Source organism: Sinohyriopsis cumingii, unplaced genomic scaffold, assembly GCF_028554795.1.
Source record: "Sinohyriopsis cumingii isolate HCF-2022 unplaced genomic scaffold, ASM2855479v2 utg001779l, whole genome shotgun sequence".
Lineage (NCBI taxonomy): Eukaryota > Metazoa > Mollusca > Bivalvia > Unionida > Unionidae > Sinohyriopsis > Sinohyriopsis cumingii.
In genome coordinates, this window is record NW_028316050.1 from 712,161 (window position 1) to 738,589 (window position 26,429).

General features: G+C 33.9%; 2 protein-coding genes across 2 annotated transcripts in view; one reads left to right on the plus strand and one right to left on the minus strand.

Moving 5' to 3' along the window:
- The window catches only part of LOC149771551 (large ribosomal subunit protein eL8-like), a 38,696-nt gene extending 37,896 nt beyond the window's left edge, over window positions 1-800 (minus strand). Inside the window, exon 1 of the mRNA XM_089948354.1 lies at window positions 697-800. Within this exon, the coding sequence (XP_089804480.1) occupies window positions 697-699 (3 nt within the window). The 5' untranslated portion in view covers window positions 700-800. The remainder of the gene's footprint in view (window positions 1-696) is intronic.
- LOC149771556 (mediator of RNA polymerase II transcription subunit 22-like) lies at window positions 796-17,488 on the plus strand. Its single transcript, XM_089948355.1, has 4 exons — window positions 796-892; window positions 3,737-3,927; window positions 15,424-15,504; window positions 17,056-17,488. Exons 2-4 carry the CDS (start codon window positions 3,799-3,801, stop codon window positions 17,272-17,274), a joined length of 429 nt encoding a protein of 142 aa, XP_089804481.1. The 5' UTR covers window positions 796-892; window positions 3,737-3,798; the 3' UTR covers window positions 17,275-17,488.
- The last annotated feature ends 8,941 nt before the right edge of the window (window positions 17,489-26,429 follow it).

The following is a 26,429-nucleotide window of genomic DNA, read 5'->3' on the forward strand; positions in this document are numbered from 1 at the left end:
CTGTTTGAAGAAAAATCTTTATACAACTATTGCAAAGTTGGGCCCAATTGTCTTTCAAGTTATTTTCGGTCCAAGTTGGGCCGAATTGTCTGCAAGTCCGGAATACGCTATACAAGGCCGTTATTTGGATAGTAAGACATAGTACCTGAACAAAATCAACATGTGCTATGTTTTGCATGTAGGACTAGATTAGACACATACTTCAGTAAGAGAAATGTACTTTAGTACTACAGTAAAATAATATTATTTGAAGAAAGTTTATCACTCCTACAAATGTTAGAAGTATTCTACTTTATTGTTTGTCAGAAGGCGTTAGGTGCACAACAAGCTGTAGAAACTATACTGGCAGTCAAAATCGAGAAAAATGTACTTTTTTTTACAAGTGCAATAATGTTGAACTTATTCATTCAAAATGAAGCTCGTTCCATAAGTTGGTCTACTAAACACATTTTAGATTAACTTCGAGTTATAAAACAACGGAATGTGTAATGAGAGCATTTGTAACGTTATGTACAGTTGTTTATTCCAACAATAAGAGGGTGCATACTAGCATTCAGTAATTAGAAACTGCTGATATCTGACCATTCATATTAATTATTAATTGTTCTTCTTTCTTTATGCAGCTTTTTAAGTTAATTTATTGCCAGTCTTTAAAGATGCGTGCAGATTTTAAGGAAAATATAAGCGATAGCTCACCATGATGATTTTCTAAACCGGAAAAGGAAGAGACACGCTATGTTCAAACTGGTTTTCAAACTTCCTCCAAGTAATTGTTCTAAAACCAGTCAAACTGACTTTGTATTGAAAGAGATTACATGCGTCTTGAGTATACTGATCATTACAGCAGCAAACAGACCGGTTAAATCAAGTCAATCAGCTGAATACAAATGATGTAAACTAATTTTACTAATTCTTTAAGCTTCACAGATATGACATTCACGTGAAAGAGCTACTCAGAAATATACAGTTGTCAGATATGGTTGAGTTTTGGAATTTACTGTTTCTGTAAAAAATTTCGGTCTTATGAAACCAGTTTATCCGACACGTCAATTTACCACAGTCCTACATCATGTAGTACATGTAAGACCTTGACGCTGATATTCATGGTTTGGGCGTCAGATTATATGCGTCTTGTAGCACTAAAACAAAACCAGCATGTGCTATGTTTTACCTTGTTGGACTACAATTTGCCACAAAGATGTGTTTCGAAATGCAGAGGTTGTTTTTATCTGACTTGATAATACAGTGAGAAAAAAGAAACTCGTAAAGCCCCTGACGCTTCATTACCAGTCGCGTCAATACTTGCTCACAACACTATAGGCATCATGGATATCAAAAAGTGCACAAAATTTGGTCATTTTATTCACTGATTTATAAGTTCTAACCTGACTGTGGCCAGGGGTCCCAAACACTGTCAACCTGTTGGTGTTTTGAATCAAACTTGAGTTTCTTCACTAACACTGTGACCATAATGCATGGGTCAGTCTGTTTTTGAAGCAACAGATGTAGTGTAGTTCAGTCTGTGATAATCACAATAATTCCTTGAATTGTTTAGTTGCATCTCATTGAACACATACAATAGTTCCTACTTTTTTATTGTTCAATTTGTTTTAGAAATATTATAACTACACATTGCAAATGGTGGATTTAGACAACAGTTTTTACTGAAATAGACTGGAACATGCATTGCCAATTTAATGATGTAAAGGCTTGAGAATCCAACGGTATGTCAATCTTTGGACAAAAAATCATAACAATTTCATCAAATTTCAAAAATTCAGTCATCAGATATGTATATGCTCCTTTGGTAATTGTTAGCGCCAACCAGTGGACTTTATAAAAACATATTATTCTTTTCCTTTTCTTGAGGATTGTGGTTAACTGTTGTCTCGACTTTGCTACTCATTTTTCAGGTACAAGAATGCATGTAACTGAAACATTGAATCCTAATATCATTTTATTTTTGGAGTAAATAAAAGTGAGGTGAATTCTAATACACAATCGGGGGACCATTTACCCAAATTACCTTATATAGGAGAAACATGTGGATAAATGTTTTCACTGTCTTTCACTTGAAGAAATTTATGAATATCACAACATTTATGTAGTTTAAGTTACTATGGTCTCCAAGTGTTGGAAATTGTGACTACATGCTATTTTTAGATTTTAGCTTTTAATCAGTTCCTAGCCCAACATATTATGGTTTATGGGGAAAAACAGTAATATGTGATACTCAGAACCCAGTAAGTCTAAAACAAATGACTCCTTAAAAATGCATGTTTCAGAATACTTTGAGCATAGCTATCAAAACACCTTAAATACAATGCGAGGCAGCATTTTTTATACAACTTCAATAAATGGGAGAAAATTATTTTTGGCTATGAAGTCTGAAACCCAAGATAAATCAACCTTTGACTCTACAACTGATGATTTAGAGACATTTTCAGTGCTGGTTGGAAGGTTTAATTTGGCAATGTGTTGAAGTCCATTTTTAGAAAAAAAACTTGTAGTTCGACAATGTACTCATAACAGTGCAGAGTCAGTAAATAATAAATAGTTTGATCATTCGGAAATCTAAAAAGACATCGTATTTAAAAGAGGATATAATGGAAGTGACTAAAGTAGACATGAAAAAAATAGTTCAGTGATTTCATACAGGTTCGTTAGTGTAAACAAGATTTTAAAGCAATCAAAGCGTCCAACCTATTTTTTGTATTCCAATAAATAAAACAACTACTATCAAATGATGAAGAGCCAAAAGAACCATAATTATATACTCTGCTTTCACACTATGGGTTTCTTATATTGTTAACAAAGCCTGATCATTTTATTGTCCATGCACGTAAAGCCCTTTCCATTTTAATTACATCATTTTTATCATTTGGCTAAATCAGGTTCAAAATCACTGCTTTTGAGGATGATATATTCACTTGTTATCTTTTGAATACTCAAACATATAATATTTTGTAGTGATCCTGTGGTATGTTGAAGTCGTCATATGGTATCTTGTTATTGCACATGCTAACCCAGCTGTGGTCATCATGTAGTATATTTTGGTGAATTGACGGTGCCCATTTTGGATTACAAATGTAGATCATAAACAGTGATGAATATACAGCTTTTGCAACTTAATTACACTTGTTTGTTTTTTGTTCTTTTTTATCTTTACTTTATATTTATCTCATTATCATATTTATGTCATTATCCTATTTAATTTATTGTACTGTATTTTTGAAAGAGAAAGATCCAGAGTTTAGTGTGGGTATTGAATTTTTGTTTACAAATTCATGCTTCTTCATCAAGGTCTTGTTCCAAACTATCTTCTTAGTTATAAATAAATTCCATCAGTTATTCCTGTAGAAAAGTTTCTTTCTTAGTGAAAGATGTAACATCAATTACAGTTTTTCTTTGTTGTCATGGGCACAGTTTGCAATAAAATTATGTTCTTTGTTTGGTGAAGCCTTCATGAATGTGTGAATAATCTTAAACAATCTTTTAAAGGAGATAATCGTTAGGAGGACACTTTCATAGCAGTACTAGGCAATTAACCACCTCCCCTTCCTTTGGACTTGTATGCATTTGAGGACAGTGCCAAACATGTCCATTGGAGGAGGGAAATTTGTATGAGGCATGACAGGTATGTGATTTTTTAATCGTTGTTCAGTTGTAAAATCTGTCATTCATCTAACCTGCAAACCTAGTCATTCAGAACTTGGAAAATCTTAATTTCTTTCAGGTGGCAAAGCAAGATTTTACCAGATTGATTTAAGCAGTTGGCTCCATGAAGTGACCCTCACCATGTCTCAGCCTCAAAGGGGAGTAATTCCTCAAAGCAAAGAAGCATTACTGAAGTCATACACAAAGAAACTTAAAGATGATGTCAAGTCTATGTTAGATAATTTCACAGAAATTGTCAAACTAGCCAGAGTAAGTACCAGATATTTGGTTAACTAGGAATATGTATTCAGTCCTATTATTTGCAATCTTGGGTTTCTTGTTTTAATCATCCATGTTAGATGACAGCTAAACATAGTCTTCATTTTGTGATGGTGTTGTCATCATCATCATGATCATCAGTATTGTTTCACCCATATTAGAAGACAGGTAAACATTTTTTAATTCTGTGCCTGCATTGTTGGTGTTACCACTGAGTATTATATACAAGTTTTATTTAACTGTAAACATCAAAGAATTTGATCTTGAAATTAAGATTTACTTTGAGTTTTCTTCATGTTTTAGTAAAATTCTTTGCAAATAATTTTAGTTCTTTCGTGAAAAGGTTGACTTATACCAAAGTCATGTCAACTTGATCCAATTCCAATATCACTGCTGCTTGAATGCTTAGATCCAGTATTGCCTTCGCTAACTGATGTTATTAATACCTCTCTCTCATCCTGGGGATTCCCATCATTTTTCAGAACTGCCATTGTAAAGCCTCTGCTGAAGAAACCAACACTAGACCATAACGATTTAAAGAACTACCGCCCAGTTTCTAATCTCCCATTCATATAAAAAATCTTAGAAAAGGTTGTTCTATCCCAGCTTGTATCTCATATAAATTCAAACATTCTTTTTAGCAATGTACAATCTGCATATTGCCCTTGCCACAGTACTGAAACTACTCTTCTAAAAGTAGTTAATGACATTCTCTCTGCGTTGGATAACGGAAAGATGACAGTCCTCACCCTCCTTGATTTGTCTGCAGCATTTGACACAATAGATCATGATATATTACTTACCGTCTCCAGCATGTATTTGGCATTCATGATACAGCCTTACTGTGGTTCAAGTCCTACTTGGTCAACAGGACACAAATTGTATCTGCAAATGGAATACACTCCAGCCCAGTTGATCTATGTTGTGGCATTCCACAGGGGTCTGTTCTTGGACCTGTACTCATCATTCTGTACACTCATTCGCTCTCAAGTGTCATAGATCATCATCCAGTGTCTCACGAATTGTATGCTGATGACACCCAAATATACAAATCTAGCCACCCAAATGAAGTTGATGCTACCATCCAAGGTGCATTTCTGATGTGAAATCATGGATGACATGTAACAAGCTGCAGATGAATGATGATAAAACTGAGGCCATTCTGATCACAATACAAAGACTTTCTCATTCACATGCTTTACCTCAAACAATAAATATCAGCAACACCAACATTAAATTCACATAATCAGTACGAAACCTAGGTGTTACTCTGGACAGTACTCTCACATTACACCAACATGTCATGAACATATGCAAGGCTGCATATCTTGAGCTGAGACGCATCAGTTCAAAACACAGCAGCTTGGATCTTACTTAGAGTACCACAATCAGAGCACACCTCCCCGCTGCTCTGTACCCTACACTGGCTATCCATTCAATCCAGAATCAAACACAAAATTTCTCTGTGCTACGTTTCACTGTCGGACTCTAGTCCAACATACCTATCCAACCTCACCCATGTGTACACACCAGAAAGATACTTACGCTCCTCTTCTGACAATCGTATACTCATTATTCCCACTATGAAAACAAAGTCATATGGACAGCGTTCTTTTGCATACCAGGGCCCAGCAACATGGAATGAATTGCCCACTGAACTTAGAGACACAAAGACACAGTGATCACATTCAAGAGGGCTTTCAAAACTCACTTATTTTGACTGCAAGAACAAATTTAAAGACCTAATAATGTTTCCTACCTTAAATATTCTCTGCATGTTTTTTAATGTTTTCTAATTTCATGGTGTTTGTTTTTATAATCATATCATTATATGTTTTTGATCTTATATGTGTTGTCTAATGTTGTAAAGCGCTTAGAGCTTCGAAGGGGTCATCCATTAATTATGTCAACAAAATAAGGGGGGAGGGGGTTTGAAGAAGTTTGACAATTGTTGACATGGGGGAGGGGGAGTTCAAGATAAATTGACGTCAACAATGTTATTTTTTACAATAAATTTAATAAATCAAAAAATAGGAAATTAGTCGGTGCATTGGTATGGCACACACTTGCTCGCCCGTCAACAGCCCACCAGTTTAATCCTAAACCAGTTGAGCTCTTGCCAAGGAAGTCATAGTCTTGCATCATCGTATTTTGTTTTTATTCAATGTAGATTGTAGACAGATTTTTAAGGGAAGCTGTTACTAAATTCAAAGACTGCACTGAACCATAGACATCTAAATAGTATAGCTATCCATGGACTTCTATTAAATAGCATCTATGTTGTATGTATAGATGCTATATATATTGAAGTCCATGAGCTGTCCCTCCAAGGATGGATAACTGAGCCTAAGAAACTTGAGAGCTTGACTATCATACAGTCATCTTTAACATAATACATAAAATAAATTATGTAGCCTACACAAGCATACAACTTCTTCAACCAGATGCAGTAACCTTAATGCCTTACAAATATTGTACACTTTGATAACAGACTCTTGTTCATTTCAGGCAAATGACCCCGCCCCCCATTTGCATGTGCTGTAAAATTGCTGTAGCCTATATATGAAAGCTAGAATATAAACTCTCGATTTTTTCATGAATTCAAAGTGTTATAGTCAATTTGAAATCTGTTAAACAAGTACAAAAAATGTATTAAAATTTATTCGTAGACCTTTTAATTTCTATAATTCTATTTTTAGCATAAAAGCCAGCCATATAAAATATTGTTAGTTTGGGGGGGGGGGTAAAATTTTATTGGGGGGTCACTGAAAGTTTGACAGTTGTTGACAAGAGGGGGGGGGTAAAAAATTGCCTAAAAATTGTTGACATAATTAATGGACATCCCCTAAAGATTAGGCGCTATACAAAGTCCTCATTATTATTATTATTATTATTATTATTATAGCTGAATGCATAATATGATTTGTGTGGATGATGAAAAAGTAACTTCATATTTTCCTAGATTATGATGAAAAAGGAACTTCATATCTTCTCAGATTCATGAAGTCCTGAAGAAATAATCTTGATTCCATATTCAATACAAAACTGGTCATGGCAAAATTAATGCTGTTCTAGCACAGATTGTAAATTATTTTCAGGGTTCAGTTCACATTATGACAAATATTTATAATGCAGTTTAGATTAATTTATCAGTACTTAATATATCAAATTATGCAAGAAGGACATATGGATATTCCTTACTGGTTCTATGAATAAACAACTCTGGTTTTGCATCACATTGTAACATTTAACTCAATTAAATCTTGATTTTTTTTTCTTCTACATAGGGTTAGTAAAAATCAGTAATCATTGCTGAATGATGGCTCAGGAGAATGTGAAAACCGATGATATTGTTTTTCCTTTTTGGTGTGAATCAAATCAGTTAACCAATGATAACACAAATAAACAGCCAATAATATAATATAATAGCCACTAGGTAAACAAAAGTAGCCAATAATTTAAAAAAATAGACAATAATAAAACAAAAAATAGACAATAATAAAACAAAAATAGACAAAAATAAAACAAATAATTGCCAATAGTAAAACAAAAATAGACAATAATAACACAAAAAGTAGCCATTTGGTTCAGACTTGTCATATAAGCCATATTCATCAACCTAGTAACAACTGTCAGTTTACTCCTAAACATTGATCTCAAGCAAGCATATATTCCTAGTCATCTGTCAATAATTGTATTATTACCTGTGTATGAAATATTTGTTGAGCCCTGGGAAAGATGACATGGACACAAAAGTATGTTTAGTTTTAAATCTCATTTTGTCTCATCATGTATAAGCTGATGATTAACTGTAAGGTATGCTTTTTGGTAGTGTTGCCTCATTGCTGATTTTTTTTCTCCAGGTCTAAATCTGATTTTCCTCAAATTGGTTCATTTTTTCATTCATCTCTGATCCAGTTTTTACATAACAGTGGCTGTGTGGTCTAAAGCGCTCTCCGTTACGGATCACTGCCATCTCACCTCTGTCTGCGTAGGTTCGAGTCTCGGATTCGGCCAATGTTGGTATGTGAGAAAGCTTGCCAGTAGCTTCTCGAGGGTCGGTGGTTCTTTCCGAGGATTTCCTGGGTTCTTCCTCCACCATTAATACTGGCCACCATGTATAGCCTATCTTGTGCTGAAAAATGGCGTTAAACCCTACAACAACAACAACAACAACATAACAGTCAATCCAGTCCCATTTTGTCATAATTCAACAGGATGAAGATTATCCTTGTAACACATTATCCCCTGGAGGTTTTTGTCGTTTTTGCCTGAAATTTGAGTAGGAAACACATTTTGAAAGCTATTTCTGAATAGATCCGAAAACACCAAATCCCAAGTGATATTTCAATAACATACTGCCTAGTTGTGTTAGAAACATCATTTTTCATTGGCTTTTTAGCTCGCGCATGAGCAGAAGGATAAATGTTGGAGTTCTTTTTTCTTCTTTTTTTGCTAAACGGAGCCGTTATTTTTTTATCAAGACAACTGTTTATTCCAAATGCCCATCTTATCCTACTTTTTGCAAAGGTTCATCTGTCTGTTTGCAGTTCTTACCGGTTTGCCTTAGATCTGAGACCAAAAAGTCGCAAATCTGGACACAAAATCAGATTTCGACCACAGGCAAATTTTGGGTAGAAAACATCGGGTCCAAAAAATGAGGTTTTTCCCTCTATTTTGTACTGCATCTAGATATTCCAGATTATTTGGTATCATTGTAGAGTTACATCTGTCTACCTTTCTATAATACCACCCACTTTAGTATATCATGCATGACCATGATGCTACAGAGCTCGGCAGTAGGCTACTACCTCCTGCCACGTTAACTCTTCGCATGGGGTTAATGTGTTAACAAGGATTTTTTAATTTTTTTTGCAAATCATCATGGAATGGCTAAATTTGTAATTTATGTGCAATGTCGATGCACAAGTGATTAAATACACAAGAAATACTCAAATTTGGTGATGTCATCAAAATGCACCCATTAACACATTAACCCCTGGAGGTTTTTGTCGTTTTCACCTGAAATTCGAGTAAGAAACACATTTTGAAAGCTATTTTTGAATAGATCCAAAAACACCAAATCCCAGGTAATCTTTCAATAACATACTGCCTAGTTGTGTTAGAAGCATCGTTTTTCATTGGTTTTTTTTTTTTTTTTTTTTTTGCTAAGCAGAGCCATTATTTTTGTATCGAGACCACTCTTTATTCCAAATGCCCACCTTGTCCTACTTTTTGCAAAGGTTCATCTGTCTGTTTGCAGTTCTTACCAATATGCCTTAGATCTGAGACCAAAAAGTCTATAATCCGGACACAAAATCGGATTCGGACCACGGGCGAATAATGGGTAGAAAAATGAGGTTTTTCCCTCTGTATTTTATAGTGCAGCTAGATATTCCAGATTATTTGGTATCATTGTAGAGCTACATCTGTCTACCTTTCTATAATACCACCCATTTTAGTGTATCTTGCATGACCATGATACTACAGAGCTTGGCAGTAGGCTACTACCTCCTGAGCCATTAGAATTTCAGAGCCCATGTTGTGTGTATCTACACATATGCACACACACACACACAGTGTGATAGTGGTGATACTGTAGTGCATTGCACAGGCTACATTTGTTCTATACTGGCATATCATTATAAATGTAGTACAATGCAAATGTAGACATAATGTACTGTGGTGGTATGTCATTATAGTACAAGGTACAGGCTAGACATGTTCTGAGTTAGTATGTCATTATAGTACAAGGTACAGGCTAGACATGTTCTGAGGTGGTATGTCATTATAGTACAAGGTACAGGCTAGACATTATGTTCTGTGGTGGTATGTCATTATAGTACATGGCACAGGCTGGACATCATATTCTGTGGTGGTATTTCATTTTAGTACACGGCACAGACTTGACATTATATTCTGAGGAGGTATGTCATTATAGTACAAGGCACAGGCTAGGCACAATGTTGTGTTGTGGTATATGATTATATAGTACATTGCACTGACTAAATATTGTGTTTTACGGTACCATATCATTAAAGTACATGGCTAAGTCTAGACATTATGCTCTGTAGTATTACATTATTAAAATACAATGCACAAGGTACAGGCTAGACATTATGTTCTGTGGTGGTATGTCATTATTGTTTAGTGGAACTTGCTTACAATATACAGGAGCTATTGTTGTTAAAATGTGATCAGTTTTGAATATTTGGCAAAGTTTTTAATGTATTCTCAGTGATTGGTGAAATGCAGGTACTTACTTCCAGGTATACAATGATCTGATGGCACACATTCTGCACAAATGTAAATACATGTATGTCAGCAAACACACAGACCTATCCAGAAATATATGTACGTGGTATTACCAACCAGGGCCCAGAAATATCTAATATCCTCTTGGGCTTGTAAAAAAAAAAAGTCTAATTTGTCTGAGAAAATTTGGATTGCACTGAAGACATGCATAAGACTAGTAAATTATATTTATCTCTATTATTGACCTTTACTTTTATGACTGTATGTCTATAAAAGTTACAAGGTTTGTGTACAAAGCAAAGCATATAACATATGAATGAGGAACATATTGCTTGGATTGCCTGTAATTAGTGGTCAGTTTGCTTTAATGTACATGTCATTCTAATGGCAGTATGACAGAAATACCATTGTTAAGGCTGTCTACCTCACATACCATTTTATAGCTGAAATCCAACATTAAAATAATTGAAAAAGAAGGGGGGGGGGTATTTTTAAATGTTTCTATCCACATTTATCTGCATTACAGAAACTAGCAATAACTAGTCTAATGGGGACTGAAACTATTACAGCAGTCATTGTTACTGGTAGAGATGTTAAAATTTTCAGAAATTTCTACCGGGTACCCATCAATCTTAATGATCAGTTACCCGGGTACCCAATGAAAAGGAAATTGTATTAAATGTAAACCTGAACTGCTTTGTTTTAGGTTCACTTATGCCAATGCCCAATAGAGGTATAAGCATAATTTATTACTAATATAATTGGCAGAAAGTGTATTCTGAGCACAAAAAGAGCAATCATATATTACATGCCAGAATTATAGAAAACTATGAAAAACATACATATTTATTTTATTTAATGTACATTTATTGCTGTAATTACCTGGGTATGCAGTAATATTTTGTCACAAATCAGCTAAATCAATGTGGATTAGTAGTTAGCACAAGAGAATAGACACAAAATAAGTTATGCATAACACTCACTTTAACTAGTCTACATGACTGTAGTAGCTTTTGCAAATAGTCGTGAAGTCCACAAATGACGACTGTTGTAGTAATCCTCAACCTGCTATAGTTCATCCCTTAACAACGGTACGGTACAATGTTTTTAAGTTAAAAAATCCCTCTCCTCTAACATTTTTCAGTCATTTAACATCAACAGTCACATTAATACAGCCTTTTATTTTTATGCTATCTGGAGACATGTATTTGCAGTTTAGACTGGTCCGTTGTATATGTAGTATCAAAATTTGATGAATCTTTGACAAGAGGTTTTACATTGAATAATCCTGTCTGTTTTCTTGGAACTGTTTCAAGTAAAATTAATGCAAAAATTACCATATATATGCACATGGTCAATTTTTGTTTGATTTTTTCTCTCAGTATTATTAAATAACAAAGATTTCCCTTATATTTAAATATTCAAGTGAAAAATGTATTCTGTTCATTTGGTTCATTTTTTCCTAACATGGTATTAAAAAAAGCATATTACAGTAACCAAGATTTTGTGTTGCCTTTGCCTTGACAAAAGTTGATGTCAGGTTTCCCTCTAATGAAAGAAAAAGAGTCCTGTGAACAGCGACCCTGACTTGAACAGGTAATACTCGCTCCAGGGCCGCAAACTTGAGGCAAAAATGGCATTAGTTAAACCGGACATTTATATTGGGCTTTCTTTGAATTGTAGTATGTACTTACATTTTATTTCATTGAATATTTCTTAATAGGTACGTACTGTCGCTGTTGATGAAAGGTACTGACCTTGTTATTGTCATCAGGATCTCAAAACAATCATGTTTAAGTTGCAAGAAAAATGGCACACAAACCATGGACACACATGAAGTTAGGACAGTCTAGCTTTAAATATCAGCGTTGATTCTTATATAGGTTGCACAAGAAAGGAGAGAAGTGTCCTCCCTTGTATTATTATATAGTACATGTATCACAAGTAAATTGTAAGTAGTCATATGAGCTCCTGTGATGATGAATAAGTGTGCACACAACATGACCTGCAAACTGTAATCGTTATTCTTTGTCTCAGTCTAAACTTGGAATACTTTTTTTATGGGTACCTGGTTGTTCATTTTATTACCCAGGTTATTTTTAACAGGTGGGTACCCATGTACCCAGATACCTGTTGGCATCTATAGTGACCGGTGCAATGATGTTTGACTGAGTAACGGGATTAATGCTAACATGTGTATACAACAAGCTATTTATTGATGGGCTTATCGTTGTAATCGGAAGAGTTTAAGCTAAATGTGGGATGTTTTTTGAAGTCTTGTAAGTAATAAAGGAATCAAAAGTGGTCCGTGATGTTTTTTTTGAGACTTTGATTAAAATTTGTCTGTCTTTTGTTGGTGATGAGATAGTGTGATTTTGAATTTTAACATAGCTTTAACAATTTTTCAGTCATATCGCTACGATGTCTGCAGTGTGGCAGTTTATAGTGATGTCTAGCACTGGGGCATCATGCCACAGACATGTAGCATGATGTCCCACCCAGTCATATTATCCTGACACCAGGTCGACCAGTCCTAACACTATCCTCTTAATGCTGAGCGCCAAGCGAGGCAGCTGTTAGTACCATTTTTGTAAGTCTCTGGTATGACTCAGCCGGGGATCAAACCCTTGACCTCCCGCATTCAAGGCGGACGCTCTAACCACTAGGCCACTGGAGCGGTGGTGATGAGATAGAAAAGAATTACAAACTCAAACTGATTTTGGCAGAAACACATGAGTAAGTAAGGCATCACTGGTTAAACTTATTAAGCAGAACCTATGAACAACATGTTATGTATATTTGATTTAATTAAATCTGATTTATTATATATTTATTTTAAATTTAATTGTTTGTCAGTTTAATTTTTTAAAATATTTTTCATCCTATTGTAATGTAAATTTATTCACTGGAGATGATACTTTTTCCAGAAAATAGTTTGACCTTGATTCAAAATTAATAACAGCCACATCAACAAGTCTTTTATTATTTATTTTTATTGTGGGTCTTATAAGAGTGAGATCGAGGCTGTATTGAATATGTGACCTTAGACTTGTAAATAGTTTTTAGTGGACAACTTTTATTCTTGGAGTAAAATGATTGGGTCTTATCAGGTACATACAGGAGCTATGTGATTTTTTTATATGTAAACATGACCATGTGACCCTTATCTGGGGCATAAAATTCAAGTTTTAGGCCATCGTATTAGAGAAGTAAACACAGTTGGGCTTTTTTCTTTAAACTGGAAGGTGTTTTGTCATTTGGAGTCATTTCAAATTACTTGGATTCAAAAGGATTAATTCTTTTTTTTTCTCTGGAAAATATGTTTGCTCATATGAGTTTCTGGAACAAAGACAGCTCTTAAAAAAAATTATTAAGATTTCCAAAACCAGTGTGATGTTTCTTGTTTCTACAAGGAACTGTAGACTTCAGCACTACATGTTACATCAGATGTCATCATCTTCCATCTTGGATTCTTCATCGGGACTCAAACTTGAAATCATTAGAACATTTTGTTATTAGGACTTCTAAAAATTTTATTTGTGGATTATTTTTGAATTTGATTCTTAATACCTAAGTTCATTTTTTTTTTCAATTTTACAGAATTTATCCAGGAAATAAATTATTGTATTTTTCAAAGCTTGTTGTTTTCACTCTTTCTTGTGTTGCTGTTTATTCAAGCCTAAACACCTAACATAAGTCATCAGAAGCATAAAGAGCTACTGTATAAAGCAAGACGTGGTAGTCTAAGGAGTAAGTAGGTCCTTGATAGAGCAGTTTGACACTTGTTCACATCAGGACCATGAGGAAAATATTGCTTTATAGGAAATATTTTGAGATCTGAATAAACACACGAGTGAGTTTAATACCACTTAGTTTATTTCTTTTTATCTTTAAAGTATATCAGTTACACCACTATGACCAGTGATAGTAAAACAATAGGGCCCTTTTGAGGACATGGAATTCAAGTCTGGTCTTATGGAATTTAAGCCCTGGGCCTGTGTCTGAAAAAAACAAAACAACAATTCTTTGAGCATTGCCATCACACTGGTGTACTTATGTATTGTTCTGGTGGTATTACCACAGTACTTTTCCTTTTCTGATGCTTCGGTAGTTTCCATTAGTAAGAAATGTACAGAAACTTTTGAGTGAGCTTTTTTCAGACTTATTGATATTAAAAGAATGTTTTCTTTTTGATGACAAAATAAAGAAATGTTACAAGATAGCTGTATTTATCAGAAATTATTTTTGGAATACTTTATTACAAATATAATTATATTTAGGAAATTTTAATTAAAGGTTTCATTCTTTTCACATATGCCATGATGAGGGGGTCCCGAGTGGTCTAAAGCACTCACTGTTATGGATCACTGCCGGCTCACCTCTGTCTGCATGGGTTCAAGTCTCGGGCTCGGCCAATGTGGGTAGGTGAGAAAGCTTGCCAGTAGCTTCTCTTGGGTCAGTTGTTCTTTCCAGGGTTTTTCCACTGGCTGCCATGTATAGCCTATCTTGTGCTGAAAAATGGCATTAAACCATACAACAACAACAATGCCAAGATGGAATTTGAATAGGATAGGATATTGTGAAAGTAATCAAGCCAAATCCAAGTTTTGGATTTCAAAAAAAAGAAAAGGATTTGGGTTTTTTTTCTCAGTTATTTAGTAGTGTATTTTACTTTATGTTCCTTTGTATGACCAAATCTACCTAAGTTTTTTTTAGGACAGCACATGTGTTCTGTTTGAATTTTATATAATTTATCTTGTCCACTAAGTTTTTCCTTGCCTGTCGAGTCATTGTGTGTTATGTTTATTGGACCTCTGTGATAAATATCTTGCCCAGTGTTGGAATACCACTGGAAGTTTCCCTGCATATTATATCAATAGTGTATTTAATAAGCAAAGTTTTTTGTGGTACCCAACTCGAAGAAATGTGGTAGTCAGCTATTGTATAACACAATTTAAAAATTCCTGTATATGATATTTAGGCCAATCAGGCTACAACAGAGAGCACCAATAACTCTTAAAGCTATCCTATTTATGACTTAGGTTTTCTGTTTACAATTTGTCTCTAACCTGTGTCCCCTGTTGACAAAGACATAAACTTACCCATGTTATTAAACAATGTACAATTAGATATAAATATGTAGAACTAAAATATACAATCTTAATTTCTATGGGAGCTGATGTGGTCATGAGTAGATGAGCTTGGACTGAGAGCACTTTTTTGTTTTTGCAGATAGAGGAAGATTCTCAGGTAACCAAGATACTTCAAGCAGAACAGGATCAATATGAAATGCAAGTCCGAGCCGCTAACATTGTAAGTAAATACTTGATCAAGTACATTGATACTACACTCAAGGATCATAGTACATGCATCACAAATGTGATGTGCCCTATTGTATTGCTACGTGAAAAATATCAGTCTGCCATCAGAGCTGTGTATGCAAGCATTTTGTTGAGAACCTAATTAAGTGCTCATTGTGTCTTGATGTTTGATTTATATAAGTGTTTATTGAAATCTTACAATCCGGAGTGGATCTGCAAGAGAAGGGAGTAATTAGTCCATGTAAAGCTTGTTTCATTGATATAGTTTATGATGGAGAAGTAAGTTCCAAGGTTTGCATTGAACTTGATATTCCTGAATTAGCACTCAGAGGTTTGTTCAGGAATGAGAGGAACTTAAACGGTTACTAGCAATGAAATCATAGCATCAGTATTTTATTCGTGGAATTTTTTTTATAAAAACATCTAGTTTCAACATTGACGGTTAATGTTTCACAAAATAGTCCATAGTTTTTGGAAAAATATGTGTTGCTATAAATCAGCAGTAACACTCCATTATAGCTACATTCACATTCAAAAGCAGTTTGGCAATATCCATTGCTTTCATAGGTACACGTGTGTGTTGAAACTTCTTGGATTAATGATTTTAACGATCTTTCAGATGTTGGTTATCTTGAAATTAAAGGTAATTTGATATGCATCCAAGAAAATAAGTGAATTCTGTATATATCAACACATAAAACATGATCATCTTTTGCAGTATTACTCATTTAAGGTTTGTCCAATATTTTAAACACTGTGAGCCACATGGACCAATAATGTAAAGTTCATGGGCCATACATATATATTATATTATTTATACTGTAATTAAAGAACTGACTTTTTATATGAACACAGGCCACACAAAAAATGACCCACATGCTTGTAGTTGGACCACCCTGGTTCAGTTTGTTCTTTTTGGGGTGACACATTTAATAATTAGTGTACCAGATTTGACAAATATATTGATTTCAAAAGCCATACAAAGCTGGAGGGAACCATCTAGTTCTCTGCTGATTTTGCAGTGGACTATTGGGTTTTTACTTGTTCAGAGTCAAATAGCAAGCTTTTTATTTCATCACATGTCTACACAAATCCACAGAAATACCATTCCAATGCAAGTCCAAGAATTTTGCAATTTTAGAGGAGACTGAAAGTGTTGTAGCTAAGGATACAGCATGTATCTAGTTGCAGTTAACATGTGTTGATCACCGTGGCAACTTAGAATCTTTTTATCTTTCCACCCACAGCCAGTGTACAATTACATAGTTCCACATAATATATGCTACCATGTTGAAACTGCTCCCTTAAACTGGAGGAAATATATTGCAAATGTGAGCTAAAATAACAAATAAACTATTACTTTGATTTGGTGCAAATTTACAAATGTATCTTTTCTAGGCTCAAACAATTACAAAAATTTCAAAGAGTTTGAGAAATGATTTTCTCATGCAGTTAACGCATGGATGGTGCTCATTGCAGAATTTAGAACCATCAATAGATATGAAAAATGAAATTCTTTATTACTATTATTATTATTGTTCAGGTGAGAGCTGGCGAGTCTTTGATGAAGCTGGTATCGGATCTGAAGCAGTTTTTAATCTTGAATGACTTTCCCTCAGTGAATGAGTCCATCTCACAAAAGACACAACTATATAAACACATGCAGAATGACCTAGACGCAAAATTGATGACTCTACGAGATGAGCTGTCGGCGGACCTATATGAATTAGAAGATGAATATTATGCCTCCAGTTATAAATGAGTGATGTGCTTACCCAGCATCTTTTAAATGACTTGATTGGAGAACAGTGCTACTTCTTTTACAAAAATACCAACACAGAATGATTTTTTATTTGAAGTAATTCTTACAGTGCAAAATCAGCTGTCACTAGAACTTTGTGAATTAAATTATGACTATTTTGTAGTGTAGCACTAAAATTTAAAACTGACTGTTTTTAATAAATGTTTTAATCTTTCTAAGTTTGATTGTCCCATCTATTTTTGGAAAGGGGGAGTGTGATTCACAAGCATACATACACAGGTTGTTGTTTTCTTTAAAGTGTATGATGTACAATGGGAGGTAGGGGAGTGGGGTGAAACTGGCCGATTTTTTACATACCTACGTTATGGATGTCCCCTGGGTGTTATCGCACATGGTTTTCTCATGTGGGCAATCAGTGAAAAATGTATTAAGGAATGAAACAAAAGGACTGTATTGCACCAGTATTGTTATGTCTAAGGGCTTGAACTAAGTAACAAGGCATAGTAAAACCCAACAGCATTCAAATTTCCAGAATATCAATTTATTTTTTGCAAAAATATAAAATCAAACAAAGTGAAAGAACTTAAAATAACATATAGTTTATGAATTCCTAGACTTTTATTCTAAACTGTACTGTCAATTTCACATTAATCTGGAAACTATCCAAAGGTATTCCGATGGAAGGTAACCATTCTGAAGTGGTTATGTGCTAACATGCTGGCACCAATGAGGAATAACAGTTCTAAATCCAAAAGTTTTTTCTTCAAGGTAATTCTGAGAAAGAAGAATATCACTAAAGCTCTTGAAAGTTTCACATGATCCAACAGAATTATTTAAATGTTCAAGTCCTTGAATAGTTTCACATAATCCTCAAGGTACTGTCCCTATTAGAATAAGTGTTTTCCACTCTCAGATTGCGAGTCCACAAACAATATTATAAATAAATCATGATTCCTATTCTTTCTTACAAAACTGGCATATGAAATGAAGAATCCTAATATGGTGTTTTAATTCTCTTATCCAGTTCTATGTGTGCACCCAATCAACAAAATCTGAATTACTAAAAAGATTCTCAAACATTTAAATCATTGAATTGTGAAATACTTAAGTCTTGTTCAGTTCTTCGCAAATTATCGAGCCAATCAACAACTAGGGTGAGCCTAATATCTCTACAGGACAAATGTACTCCTAGTTATCATGCTATGTTGACATGACCTACATTCAAATGATGCACTGCATATTTTGATTGAAATATTTTTTGACTTGACATTGGCAATCTTCCTTTATTATAAATGAAATTCTACACATATTGTACATGTACTAATACTATACCACAAGCCCACCAATGAATTAAAAAAATTAAACTATAAATGTCATAAACCCAAATGACTTAAGTAAAACTTTATTATAAATTATCTTATAATAATATATAATACACATATTAGTAACAGTATGAACTATGTTTTTCGCTCTGTTCTTACCCCACAAGAACTTTTGGGATGGCCTGTTGTCCATCGTCATCTGTCCACTTGTTAACGCTACTGCCATGAAATTAACACACATATTCATTCCAAGGCCTAATTGATCGTAAACAAAATGGTTTCAAATCTGACATAATGTCTAGTTGGCACTAAATGAAACTGGTGCTGATCCAACCATCAGTATGGCTGTCATGGTGGTCATCTTCAAAATCTTATTACTTCTTCTAAATGAATGGTTACATCAAAATGAGTATTTTAGCAAAGGACTTTTTATGATGTCTATATAGTTGGTCCTAAATGAAATGGTGCAGATCCATCATCCAATATTGCCACATGGCATTCATTTTTAAAATCTTGTTATAGTTCATCCTAAATGGAAAGTCATATTGACATTGGGTAGTTTTCACCAGAAGAAATCTTATGGTGTCTGGCTTGTCCAAAACGAAAATGATGCCAATCTTGTATCCAGTATTAGGTTACTGCATTTGTATGGAAAAATATGAACGAGTTTTGGGATGGAATACTACACGAACTTGTGAGTGCAGTATATCTTTCCGACAAAACGAGTTCATATTTTCCCATATAAATGCAGTAACCTTTTTATTATATGCTCATTTTTTAAATTCTACCTAAGGTTTAATTATATAAACAAAATACACTACAAGAAACAACGTAAATGAATGAATGCCGTATTCCAAACTAAATACACAAACGCAGATTTGTCATTACACAATGACATCATTAATAATACACACGTAACTCCGCCCAGATAAATTTGAACTTAGTCGTGCACTCAACATAACTTTCGAAAGAAAATGGCGTGTCTAGTTAAAATTGAAATTTGCAGTCATATTGTGAATGAATGCGCATTACAACAACTGTTCCATTTGATCTGGAATGAATATATTTTGGTATTTTGTTTCGATTCGACGAAAGTTTGTGATTTTGGACTGCATTCATCTGTGCAGAATATACGTGAAATACATCGGATTGAAGTGGCGTGGGAGAAGCATGTTTACGTCTGCAAATGTGTTTCTGTTTCTGTCATGAATGTTTGAAATCATAATGTGGGAAAAATATGAAGTCTTTCAATTGCAATTATCAAAAAGACGCTATGGAATTTAACGCTTATTTCATTGTGAGTGCAGTAAGGTGCATGCAATTGCACTTACCGAAATTACAGCACACTTTTGAAATGTGTAATCCAGATTGAAAACCTATGACATGGCTCATGTAATTCGGATTTGCAGAATTAAGAAAAAACATTTTGAGGAAATTCAGGATGTAAAACTGTAAGCATATTTTCTTTTGCCATTCTTATCACCAGATAAAGAAGACAGTATATGCTTTGTCACTTGTATGTTATTTGTAAGGACCTAATCATCCGTCTTTTATATAATGTAGCTAGCCTAAATCCGTAACATTGTATCAACGTGGAATGTGCCAAAACAGCTGGGGTTTTTTGCAGTCCATAAAACATGTTTTAGTTCATTCAGAAACAAATTTAAACAACCACATCATAAGGAGCATTTTACGCGAGTGTATATGATTTGTTTACAAATCAAAAGTGATGGCGTCTGCATCATTGTTTGTTTACAGTAGAAAATAGTTCCTTTATTCGCGTGAATGCTATATGTGTATTGTCGCACGCGTTCAGTATCGGGGAATATTGAACGATTCTGACAATGTAAAGTTAATGGGGAAAAAAATGAGCATATAATAATATGGCCATCTTGAAAATATTCTTATCGCTATCTTCTTTGAATGGATGACAATATCAAGATTGGGTTTTCACTAGAAGGGATCTTTTGTTGTATTATATCTAGTTGGTTCTGAGTGAAGATGTTGACACTCTTGCATACAATTTGAAAATCTTATCACTCAAGAATTTATAATTTCACACTGATGTCATCGCTGGCATTCAACCAGTCAAATATCATCTGAGTCATTTTGAGTAGGTGATTGACTCTGCTTTTATCCTTTGTGACTTTTATCTCTAATATAGAAGAAATTCCTTCCTGCCTGCTATTTTTGTTTTAAAACTAAATATTTATAACCAATAACATGTTGAAATTTATTCCCAAGATTTTCTTAGATTCATTTTGAGAAACTCTGTGATGACAAAATTAATATTTTCACCAACAGGATATGGGTGTCAAGCCTGTTGTAGGCCATATGTATAAATTTTCAATATCAGAGATGGTTTCACCACTCAGCAGTTAATAGATATGGCCTTCGCTTGGACTCCTGTTAATTTGTTTTGGAAATCAGAATACTAATTCCTTCAAGGGACTCTTGTTTATTGTGGGATAATACATTGGCAGAGATGTTTCTTTATGGAGACACAGCATATTTCAGAAATGAATAGTAATCATTTGTTCCCAATATTTCAAAAGTAATAGTGAGCTGGAGATGATGAGCAATGCATATCTGGTTCTGGGCAGTGTGTATCTGGTTCTGAGCAACATTTATTTGGTTCTGGGCAATGTGTGTCTGGTTCCTAATGTAAAATGCTGCTCATCTGACTTCCAACATGGCACCACAGTGGTCATTTCAAAAATCTTCTTGCCACTACTCTTGCACAAATGGTGGCATTCACCAAAATACCTTGTGCAGTATTTGATTTTAGATGAACATGGTGCTGATTGGACAACCTGCACTTCAGTCAGTGAATTTTGAAAAATGGACCTAATTGATATTGGTGTGAAATCAAAGATCATTGATTGTATGTGTTCATCAATGTACTTATCAACACAGAGCCTTGTACATATAAAAGGGAACTTGGCATTTAGTTGCATTCCTAAACACAAACTACACATATATAGTTTGCATGGAAACTTTTAATTTGGGGTCAAATGACTTAAAACTCGAAACTTGGTTCAGGTTTTATATTTTCAGAAACTACTCAGCATAATTTGTCACTAGATTTGGCAGAAAACATTCTGGACTGACGGGCTTTCAATTTTTTTACAAATTACAATAATCTTCATTAAATATGGTTTTGCTGTTAATAAATGAAAACTTTAGTCAATTCTTAAAAGTCGTTTAACAGAATGTGACCACATTTGGCAGAAAGTGATCTTTCAAATTTATAGAATGATGCAGATCCAGTCAATTATTGCCACATTTTATAAATACAGAAAAACATTGGCACAACTTTATTTTAATAAAAAAATGCTTGTAGAACTTGACCAAACTTTACAGATTACATCCTGGCATACAAGCCTTTCAATATTGGACAAATTATCCTGACGTGTCATCAGAGCTTTTAACTGAAATATTAGAGAAATATTTCCGTAACTGGGGACTGAAAACTTTTGCCATGCAAAACAAAGGCTGCTGCAGCTTCAAATCATAATTGATGTGTATTGGTCCACTGAACATATCAGTAGATACAATTTGCCATAGTAAATGACTTACCATTTAATTTTCTTGGAAGAGTTGAGTCAGAACCAGGAATACTCTTCCTTTTATTTGCATAAATAAGAACTAAATTTATCCATTATATTAGTTGGTAGAAAACAAAATTGCCTTAAAACAGGACGTCCAACCTTCTTGACAGGGGTACATGAGCAAGAACAGTTTAATAATTAAATATGAAAATCCAACACGATTGTTACATGACACTAATAATGTTATTATTAAACAGTTATAATAATATTGTTAAATATTTTAAAACATCGTCAGAAAGCAATACAGAAAGAGGGAATTCAAATGCATATTTTCTAAAGGACTGCCATGGACTGCACAATGTGAAGGACTGCGCCACAGTCAGCAGGGTGGATGTATGCCTGCCTTAAAATAAAAGAAACAAATATCCACACACACACACACACACAATAAAGAAAATTAAGTGGTTGATCTCTAATGGTCTATCATTTGTTAACTTGCGGATCTCAATAAAGTGAAACCAATGCCAAAACAAGCCTTATGATACGTTTTAGAAATTATGCACCCATGGTTGCTCAGATAAATATAGTGGAAATTGGACTGTTTTAAAGAGAAACAAGAGCTTAGAATTTTAATTTGCATTTTCCACAATAAACTTACATTTTTGGGAGCATATTATTCAAGATCTGGATGATTTTTAAGTGTTCAGTTCTATGGAGGTAGATTTCCGATATGCCTCAAGTGAAAGTGTTGTTTAATCAGCTCAACTGGCCAATAGGGTATATCCTGTGCATGTTGTGCTTCTTGCATCATCTGTTGTTCATTGAAAATTGCTCTTTTTAACTTCTCCAAAACCACTAAAATCATTTCATCCAAACTAGACAGAGACCATCATGTTTAACTAACTTTACACTTTGCACAAATGATGCCATTCTGTTATCAAAAATAGCCACCAGTATTACAAATGTGCAAACCTTAAATCTACTTGGTCTATTTTTTTAAAAAATCATTAGAATTGGACTAAATTTAACAGAAAGTCTCCTGGCATAAATACATTCAAATGTATTTTAAAAAAAGGGTGCTGATTTGCCATCAAATACTGATACTGCTACAAATAAAATAAGAAAACATTTATGTGACTTATTGTTAAATACTGCAAAACAGAATGGACCCAATTTGACAGCAAGCATCCTGGCACAAAAACCTTTTAAAATTTGTACAAACAATGCTGATCCAAACTGAAATATGGACACTGTTGCTACAAATTGTAAACCTTTTAATGACTGGGGGTGGGGGTGGGGAATTCAACAGAATTAACCAAATGTGAAAGTACATATTTTTTTCGAAAGGGCCATCAAATATGGTCTCCATTTTCAACAATGGGGAAAAATGCAAAACAAATTCTACTCAAACGCTGTCAAATATGGACACCATTACTAAAAATAGAAGAAAGTTGATAACATCATCTCAAAAATACTGAACAGAATTTAATTAAATATAGCAGAAATCATTCTGGCATTAAATGCTTTCAAAATTATTCCTTTTTAACAGTTAAAGACTGCCACTATTACGAATAAAAGAAAACGGTATCTCTAAACACCCCAGGACTCTCCAAGAACACCCCAATATTACATATATTCACACCAAAGAGCTCAAAAACGTACTAAGAAGCCTAAAAAAGCAACCCATATGGATATTGTTACTATCAATGATTAATAGAATGTCCCTATTTCCAATAACCTCTGGAAACTATTATGCATCAAATCTCTTTAATTTTATATTTTTTAAACAATTTTCTCATTAAATGGCAATGCACCATACGTCTCTCATTTATTTTGTAATAAACTGTTTATATACAAATTTTCATTTTAAATCGTGCATCAGAATTTTTGACAGACGTTTAGAATACATGACCAAAGAGTGTTACAAGCTTCATGGAAGTGATTTCCCTTGATTTTAACTAGCCATGAAGGAAAGTTGCTCTGTAATTCTTTTGATTTTACACCAGTGTCATGCTTGATATATCAGATGTAATTTATCTAAACTGTCTGAATATATAATAGGTCATTTAATGATTGGTACAGTCACATAGACAATTAATTATCAACAATAACTCACAAACCACTAAATCGTTTAATTCAAATACACTTAAATCATCCCATATGTTCTGTTGAAAGTTTCTCTAATAATGTCACACCAGTTAAAGACACTAATGTATAATAAGTACATAATACGCCCTCTTTTCATTAATCAAGCATTAATATTGGATAAATATTCATTTGTATAATCTAATATTCATGTGCTAAAGACAAAAAAAAGACCGTTTGGCTTACACTTTAATTTGTATTGTAATTTTATAACAGATTTTATCTTGATGTGAACCCAGGATGTTCATGAATAGAAAATTCCATCGAGTCGTATTATTTCTAGAAAATGCTGATTGTGTCCTAGGTCAAGTAGGGGGCTTTATAATCCTGTTTACATGAGAAATTAGTCATTCGTGCTTTAACACCTTTAGTCGGGTGGATGGGGTGATAATGTAACCAGATGACAGATTACCTAATATAACCTAATGTATATATAGAGAGAGATCAAACCTCAAAGTTGCTGCTCTTCTTATGCTGTATATTGAAACAAAATGTATTCCTTATACTAAGTATTTACTGAAATAAATACAATCAGTGGTGTTCTACAAGTTACATTCTTTGTGTCAATGTATGAATTACTGTCTCAATAGCAAATCGAGAGGACAAGCCAAAAATATGACCCAAATTAAAGACTGATTAAAAGAAGAAATACAAACGATGAAACACACATAACTGGTTTTTTTTAGAAGTTATTAATGTTTTCGCAAGCATTGTAATAGAATATGAAAGGTAGATTTTCATCGTTTTCAATTTATTTATTATAGCAAATTACTAGCTGAAATGAGAAAAAAGATATGAGCTATCGCATTTACATTTATTTTTACTAAAATAACTTTCCAATGTTTCCATAAAGAAAATATAAAATTTTCGTAAATAAGGCCAAATATCAACACTATCAAACAATAATGCATATTTATTGGTTATTGAGTTCTCTAGCAAATCGTGCTTTCTTTGCATTATATTTACAAAACAAATTGCATAAAGAGCTATTGACGAGTAAAACGATAGTATAACGTATCAAAGAGTTGTTGGAAACAGTACAAACGAACATCCGATGTGTATTGATCCTGTCCTTCTGTACAGACGCTCTTACAAAACTTACAAGAGCTCTCTGGAGCATATTGCTACAGAGCTAGATAGAGGTGTTGAGTCCGTGGAAGTAAGAGTGCATGAAATGATGGAATTCGGAAGTGATGATGAGAAGGTTATAACCAAGCCTGCATTTCCATCAGCTACATGCTATCTTTGCACTAAACATCTGAAGGATAATGTCAGGCACTTCCTTCAAAATAAAATATGGGTGGAAAGGGGTGAACATGATATAATAATGACCCAAATATTTGGTACCGGTGGTATCACAGACGCAAATACTACAATAGATTTTGAAAGTCAATCGGAACTTCTGGAAACAATCATCAATGAACAGCATCCGACATTTGCACCATACTTTATAAATAACTTGAAACCAAGACTACAGAAATACTTTTTCAAAAACCTAGCTGCAAAAATACTGAACACGTGAATTTGACTAATGACAATCCAGGGTCCATCAGTAACATTCTAAACCTCCATAGATTGGATACCACAACACGAGCAAGACCTAATACATCAACTTTTCAGCGTGACACAGCTCCATTTCATGGATGATAGAAGCGCTCTTCACGACAGCGGGAATTATCAGTTAATGAAAAATAAACACATTTGCCATGAGTGTCTGGAGGTGCAAATCCAAAAAGCAAAAGAGATTTTCACAAACTTCCTCAAGGACATTAAACGTATACAGAAATCAAAGTACATGAAATCACAAAATGGAAAATGCACCATAATTAATAAGGCTGTTATTATTATATACTACTAATCATAAAATATATATTGTGTTTTGGAAAGTTAAATATTGTTAAGAATTTATATGAATCTGTAATCATGGTATTGATTTATTGTATAAAAGAATTTGCTACTAACTTCATGCTCAGTAATAATTCATTTAGAAATAAAATACCATTCAAACTACAGATCATGATATATTGGTATTGAAAGTCAAACATTTAATACTTCACAATTACTGCAAACAATGTTTGAGTCAGTCTGAAATACTGAAATTAGTAAGACTTTTGCTAATTGTTAATTGATTCAATAT

Coding starts and splice junctions, on each gene's coding strand:
- LOC149771556 (XM_089948355.1), top strand. CDS start 3,799: ATGTCTCAGCCTCAAAGGGGAGTAATTCCTCAAAGCAAAGAAGCATTA. Junction 3,928..15,423: donor AAATTGTCAAACTAGCCAGA/GTAAGTACCAGA, acceptor TTGTTTTTGCAG/ATAGAGGAAGATTCTCAGGT. Junction 15,505..17,055: donor AAGTCCGAGCCGCTAACATT/GTAAGTAAATAC, acceptor ATTATTGTTCAG/GTGAGAGCTGGCGAGTCTTT.